Source organism: Anguilla rostrata, chromosome 18 (genome assembly GCF_018555375.3).
Source record: "Anguilla rostrata isolate EN2019 chromosome 18, ASM1855537v3, whole genome shotgun sequence".
Classification (NCBI taxonomy): Eukaryota; Metazoa; Chordata; class Actinopteri; order Anguilliformes; family Anguillidae; genus Anguilla; species Anguilla rostrata.
In genome coordinates, this window is record NC_057950.1 from 10,057,008 (window position 1) to 10,064,577 (window position 7,570).

The window sequence follows — 7,570 nt, forward strand, 5'->3', positions numbered from 1 at the left end:
CGTCTTAGCCTACTGTCGTGTATAATATTACGTGAATTAATTGATGTAGGCCTACACTAATCCTGCAAGGATGCTAAATATCATGTCGATATGGATTCTGTTATGAAACCATAAAATATGTTTGTCTTCTCTGGCTGTCTGGAGGGCACGGGGTGAGTCAAGTAAGACGGATCCTCTCTGTCACGAATTACGTTATTCAGCCGGGGACAGCCATTTTCCTTGTAGAGCATTAGGGCGTATTAAAATCTGTTTATTCAGATGAAGACACAAAGACGAGAAGCATCGTAAGTAATGGCATTTTTTATAAACCTTGTGCTTACGCACTGAGCCGTTTTTATATCCCTGTTTGGCCATCATTAATCAAATTTGTTGGCCATTTGTTCGTCCGACAGATGGTCTGAAGATCTAGTGCAGTTTTTTTGCTGTGTGGAAGTGACACGCTCCTAATGACCTGCACTGGTTTGCGCAAGCAGTCCGCCCAGCTATTTTACGTCTATTTGAGTAGTGGGTGGCGGTTGTGATGCAGCGGTTGCTATGACGATAACTCGAGTTATTCTGCCGGTAGTACAGACTGGCACGTGTTCTCCATTACATTGAGGAGGAAGTGGATTTAAGAGTATCCACTTCTTGTTTCCATGTTAGAGATAAATGGGTTTCCCACTTTCCCCGGATTACTGTAATATTAGCATTTACAGTCGAGAAGGGATAATGATCTTGAGCGCCAAATAAAGCACAAATTCCTCCCTTCAAACTGCATCGCCTTTTATTCCTTAACAGATGCCAATAGCTTAATCCCCTATCATTAAAGGAGGGATTCGCTCAGTTAAGAAGTATTTGCATTGAGTAGTCTACACAGGTCTTCATAAAGCATAAAGACCATCCATCCCCACATTCCACTTAATAGAGTAAAAGTGGACATCGGTGTCTAATGCAATTTTTGGGTGTAAATCCGATAACACTCAATGAAGATTATTTTCTCAATGGGTTTTGGTCATCTGAATTGTTACATGTTATAAAGGGCTTTAACTATGGGACATTTCAGTCTGGTAGACATTTTCAAAATAGACATTACAGACTGAGATCATTGTGAAATGTGGTGAGGTGTACATAGAAAGAGAATAATCTACATTAAATCATCAAATTAACTGCTAATTTGGTTTTCATTTGGTCATTATCCAGGAAAACAAAGTAGATGCATTGAAGTAACCTTACTAAAGTACCAATAGAGACAAAAATGACTAATTAAAATGATGTTTTCCATTGTTTCAGTAAATGTAAATGCTGCAAATGGATAATACATGTTAAAATTGCATGGATGCTGTTTAGGGTTTATCACATGGTAGCCTAACCAGTGTCTTGTCATCATTCAGTGGAAAAAGATTGTTAGTATTAACATTATTTCTGGGTCTCTGCGCACTTGGTTAGTTATTTATCAGTTGTATCTTTTTATAGTTGTGTAGCGCACAGCTGCAAATATGAGCGTTGTAGCTGGACCTGGTTAAAAATAGTGTAAATAGTGATGTTATTAATGATAATCCAAAAATTGTGGATATTATATTAAAGTTATTTTATTTCATTTTATTTTTTAAATTTAGTACATACCTACGAGTTTTAAGATGGAGGATTTTTACGTCTGGAATTTTACTATATTAATGTTCTTTGGTGACGATCCTTTTTAGGTCATGTGACTTTAATGGAGTTTTGCTTTCAGGGTTCTCATGCGGTTTGGAAATCATCGAAAGTCCCTACATTTATTTATAATTGTGTATGTGTTCAGAAGTTTTCATTTAGTTAGAAGACATTCTATTATATTTATAATAAAGATGCAATAGTTCTTATCAGCAACCGACTAAAATGAATGGGGATAGTGTTACCACTGACCGTGGCAATTACAATAAGCATTTGTAACAGGGAAAAAATTCAATTGATGCTTGCAAACTCTGGACAGAAATCAAGACAAAGGGGTTTTGATTAAATCTTCAGAGGGCATATGGAAGGCTAGTGTCACTTTAAGAGCAGCTCAGGTCAAATACAATAAATAAAGTGCTCCATTTACAGTACAATTAATATTAATCTGCTATCTGAATTTAATTTTTAAAAATGTATTTAATCATTACATGTGTTATCATAACTATCATTATATGACTATTGTAGTAGTATTTTTGCTTCAATGCAAACGCATCAAAACATGAAACTGATCTATATACGCATAGTAGTCGTCATTTTTGCTTACAAAAAAAATCTGCGATGTGTGAAAGTACAGAAATGTTTATTTATTAATTCTTTATCGTAACGTCTTTTTTGTTAAGCACATTTGATTTGATCAAGCAATCGAAGCTGTATTTGTGGTAGATTTGTGCTGCGTGGGCTCGTAAAGCGTCCAGTTTTGTCTCGCAGCAGACACAGACTAGAGCTGTTTAGGTAACGTGGCTTTGTTACTGTTGTCTTCAGCCGCGTGCTTTAGAACCATATTTTGGCCACGCCTACCTCCGCCCAGCAAATAAAGCGCAGACAGCAGGCGCGCGACCACAGCCAGTGCGAAGGGTGTCAGCTCAGGAACGCTTCTGAATCTTTTGCTAAGTTTTCCGGATGATGCCATTGGTACAACACTCGTCGCTATCTTGCCGTATGAACATTTTTCTACAACAGAGTGTCTGTCCTGTCTAAACCTACTACAAGATGCCTTTTCCTCCAATTAATCTGCACCAGCGGATCACGTCGCCCGGGAAGGAACTCTTCAGGAAAAAGAAACCCAACATCGTGCCGCCCCAGTCTCTGCTTAGTAGTAAAATGAAAGAAGAGAATGATTCTGAAAAGGAGAAACTATCTACGTCTTGGCCATCGGCGAATCTGAAACAGCTGGGGCGAAAGCCACAACCACAGAAGAGCAAACTTCCCACACACGTAGCACCTGGTACTCTGGGAATGGAGGACAAGAACTCCTGGTTGACGTTACCAAAGCCATTGGCAAACTCTTGCGATAGCGTGCCGCGCTCGAGTTCCGGGGAGTCCGCCACGCTGAAGAGCAGCAAGCATTCCTCGCGGAGTTCCCTTGCCAAGGGCGACGGTGTAGAGGAAATCCACTTCTCTCTCAGCCTCACCCCAGAGGCCATTCTCGTCATTCAGAAGCGCAACTTGGAGAAGCAGATGATGGCAAAGCAACAGAAGTGTTGCGCCTCTGCAGACTTTCGGCACCGCCGTGTCTTCCCTTCCAGGCGGGCGCAGGGAGCATCCAAGACAAACGTTCCTGTTGCCAAGTTGGAGAGCCCTGAAGACATTAGCGCCATCGTTAAAATATCGCTGTTAAATGATCAGTATAAATATGACGACGTGGAGTACGAAGAGGAGGACGGTGATGTGGACGAAACAGTCGTGAGGAAATGCAAAGAGTGGCTCAAAGGAGTGGAAAGTGCCGCTGCCTTTGGGAAAGTGGACAAACTGGCCACTCTTCCGCATCTAAAAAGCTGATAACTGAACACTTTTTATTTCCAACGAAAGGCAGGATTACCTACTCAATAAAAGAGACCAGGGGACATTGCTCACAAACCAGAAGGTCCGATCTGTAAACACATCTAAGCGCAACGTTTCTTTGTCTGGTGTGAGAACAGTGCTTATGTTTGTCTATCCGTTGTACACAGACATTGCCGTTACTTCGGCTGCTATATGCGCTTTCTTGCACATGGCTGTGTTATTTTCAAGGAGGCGCCTTTATGTTAGGTGTCCCGTGATTGAACATTCCATTGGAATATGAAGAATTAAAACGTGAATCCGGGAAATGTCGAGATCAACAGGAGGAATCCACTTGTAACGTACCTCCCGTAAATGGGGTCCCTTTCTTTGTGCAGCCGAACAAAAGCTGTCAGCGACAGAGGCGACGTTTACGCGCCTTCGGCCAGTCGAACAAATGACTTAGATTTTTATCACTCAGCCATGTAAATGTAGAGTGCGCAGTGGAAAGGGTGTTATATGAACTACAACAATGTATATAAAGTCACGCCATCTTTGTACAGTATTTATTATGCAGGGTAGCGAAGGGTAATTGTTTGCACAAGTGTTTTTGTTATCATTTCCCGTCCTTTTAAAACTGTTTATACGCAATAAAACGTGTGAACAATATGTAAATTGAGTCTATATCTTGGTGTCGTGGTGTCTTAAAAACGCGGGTAATGCGCAAGATGTCTCAGTTGACTGACATCTTTCCGTAAATTCAATAACTTAAATAGGATCCGACAACAAAGGGACTTATAGCTCACTGTCTATCTAGATTTTGCAAAGTCCGCAATTTAAATAGTTATCGGGACGCATTGGAAAACGTAACAGTTTTGTCGGCACTGCTGTCAAAAATCATGTGTGACTTGGATCTCTTTTGAAACCTTATTCTCTCTAAGGAGAGCTTAGCCGTTTGTGTTCTTGTTAGTAAGCTAAACCGCTTACACCTCGACCTAATAAGGTTTGCTTGGGACTCGTAGCTGTAGCAACATTTCTCCTGCAGGCAATGAATGGCGTTGACACATAGCAGTGATTGATTGGCAAGCCATAGCATTAAGTTAACAGTAAACGTAAATTAGGCTATTTCAGTAAAGCTATATGATTTTCCCCATCAGTCGCTTGCCTTTTCTGTGTCAACATAGAACCAATGGGCACCCTGAATTGTATCAATTATTCCATGAATATTTTAAAGCAGGGAATGTTGTGGGTTAAATTTTCAGAAGGAAATCAAATAAAGGATATGATGAATGTAGGTCCAGTTACCCGTTGGTTTTTGTGGAATATGCACAATAACAATAATATTTTTGTCAAGGAAACATGCATAGCCTGGCTAAGATTGTGAAAGGAATGCAGAGACACTAGGCCTATATGTCCTGCACCCTCCGGTCAAGGGATGATTTGGCCCGGTTCCAAGACTTGAGGAAAATGAGAACTGTTCCAAGTGGGAGGAACTAATTTGAGAGTGGACCTGTTCTCACCATGGCAACTAGACGTAAACACAGAGAGCTGTAGGACAAATTTCGATTTGTACATACAGTTCTGCCCTTTGGATTATGGATTCTAGGAGGCCGGGGGAGGGGAGGGGGGTTAATTAAACACCAGTGCTGTAAAATGTTATCCTAATTATCAATGTGCAATAAGCTTAGTTTGTTCCTATTTGTCCAGCGGAAAAGTAAATATGGTAGCCAACAGTGTAGGCTCTAACACTGAACAAATTCCTTTGTTTGAACATAGCTAGACAAATTGGCTGCAATTCATCTTTGTCACATCCATGAAATGTACAGTTTTTTCTAGGACTTAAATATTAATGGAATGTCTGGCTTCAGCATTAAACTAAAATACCTCTACTTAACTTTCTGCATGAATTTTTAGGGTATGTACAGTATATACAGTAAGAGGCATGTGAAAATAGCTAGCAACGGTTTTTGCATTCCGATGCATTCCACTTTCACTCAAGCATAATTAATTTAAGGGAAGTTACTGTGTAAAGACTGTGTCTGTTTATTTTCAAACTTGTGTTCAGCAGCTTCTTCTCATATTATCCCCTGAGTCAAACATTTATGTGCTGTCATATGATGTTATCTGTGCTGTCTGATGGAAGACTGGAAAATGGATTGCTGAAAGCTAGAATTGGAGGCCACTCTCTAAGGGGCCATTTTCTTAACAATTCATATGATCATCTACATTTAAATCAGGGGATCCCGTGCCAGGTAGGAGTTCTCAACAGTACATATTCACTTCTACCATTAGAAACAGGCAAAATATGAAAACATGTCAAACCACGATTGTACTGGGCCAGTGAGTGGTCTTAGTAGAGGTTTCCTGTTCATAGAAAACAATTGTAGTTTGTGGTGTCTGTCTGATATTTTGGGTTTTTAGTGAAAACTGCCACATTACTGTGCCATGAGGAAAAGTCATGTTAATTATTCTAGAGCCAGTACCCATGTACAGAGTTCCTATTTGCAGTGCCTTATCAGTACATCATATACAGTGAGGTCCATAACATTTTGGACAAAGACTTTTTTTTCCTAATCTGTACTCCCTCCATAGTTTTAGATTTGTAATCAAACAATTCAGAAGTGCACATTATATTTAAATAAGGGGATCTCATGCCAGGTGGGATGTATTTAAACCAAATGTATATAAATATATTCTCTATACATTTTGGTTTCACCATTTAGAAATGATAGAAATTTTTATAAATAGTCCCCCCATTTCAGGGCACAATAATGTTTGGGACAGATGGCTTCACAGGTGTTTCTGATTAGTCCTTTGTGTTCAATTGCTTCCTTAGTGTTCCTCCTTTGATTAGGCTTTTGATTGCCTTTGGACTCTGCTATTGCCATTTGTCAACATGAGAACCAGAGTTGTGCCAATGAAAGTTAAAGAAGCCATTATGAGCCTGAGGAATAATAAAAAAAACAGTCAGAGACATAGGTCAAAGCTTAAACTTACCAAAATCAACTATTTTGAACATAGTGAGGAAAAAAGAAAGCACTAGTGAGCTCTGTAATTGCAGTGGGCCTGGTACGCAAAGAAAGGCCTCTACAATTGAAAAATTCTCACCATAATGAAGAAAAACCCCCAAACACCTGTTTTACCGATCAGAAACATTCTTCAAGAGGCAGGCGTGGATGTGTAAGAGATTAAATAAAAGTTGAGATTGCGTGCTTTAACCACACATGAATTCTTTGATTCAAATCTAAAATTGTGGAGTACTGAGCCAAATAAAGAAAAAAGAAATGCCTTTGTCCCAAACATTGTGGAGCTGACTATATTTTTCTTATTGTAGGATCTGAAACTACACTGCCAAATGCTGTCAGGTAAAATATTGATTTATGATTGAGATCCATTTGATTGGTATCATGTTACAGTTTTCTCCAGATTTAAAATCTTGGGAATAATTGGAAAACGGGACCACTCTACTTACACGGCTGGATAATCATCACTAAGAAACAGCTCTGGAGCATAATATACCACACAAGAGCTACCTGAACAAAACTCTTTTCACATTTCAGACTATATTAAAATTACCAGAGCTTTCACGCTGGTTTTCTGGCTTGGAAGTGGTGGCATAACACACCTCAGCAGCTGGGATGGGTAATGGTGTGGGAATCTGTCCGCATCTGTTGCTGAAGTAAGGAGATTATGTGCTTGGGTAATTTACTGTTTATTTTTGGGTGGGGAAGGAGTGCGACATAAATATCCTCAGTCAACTGTCACTTCCACACCTTCTTCACATTCAGCCCAGCTAATGGTGTGCAAACACGCTCCAAATCCGGTCAAGAGTGGGAACACTAATTTAACAAAACAAGAAAGCAAAATAATTAACCAGGTTATATGTAACCGGGATGTATTTTTGAAAAAATTCAAAAGACAGGTCAAGATGCAAGTGCAGCAGGCTGCTGTTACCATTCCTGGAACTGGAGTTAAAATTTGTTTTAAAAAAATTAAAAAAAATAAAATAAATAAATAAATAATAAAAATCTCATCATTTTACATTTTTACTGTGCTTTTATATAATTGTTATTCATTACTTAAATTTACAGATTTACATGTATGTGCAGTGTATTTGTATATG

General features: G+C 39.4%; 1 protein-coding gene across 1 annotated transcript; it reads left to right on the forward strand.

Annotated features, from left to right (window-relative positions):
* The first annotated feature begins 2,513 nt into the window (after nucleotides 1-2,513).
* prr18 (proline rich 18) lies at nucleotides 2,514-4,116 on the forward strand. Its single transcript, XM_064317641.1, has one exon. It carries the CDS (start codon nucleotides 2,680-2,682, stop codon nucleotides 3,466-3,468), a length of 789 nt encoding a protein of 262 aa, XP_064173711.1. The 5' UTR covers nucleotides 2,514-2,679; the 3' UTR covers nucleotides 3,469-4,116.
* Nucleotides 4,117-7,570: the final 3,454 nt, after the last annotated feature.

Excerpts from the sequence above, each read along its gene's own strand:
- prr18 (XM_064317641.1), top strand. The coding sequence starts at position 2,680 with ATGCCTTTTCCTCCAATTAATCTGCACCAGCGGATCACGTCGCCCGGG.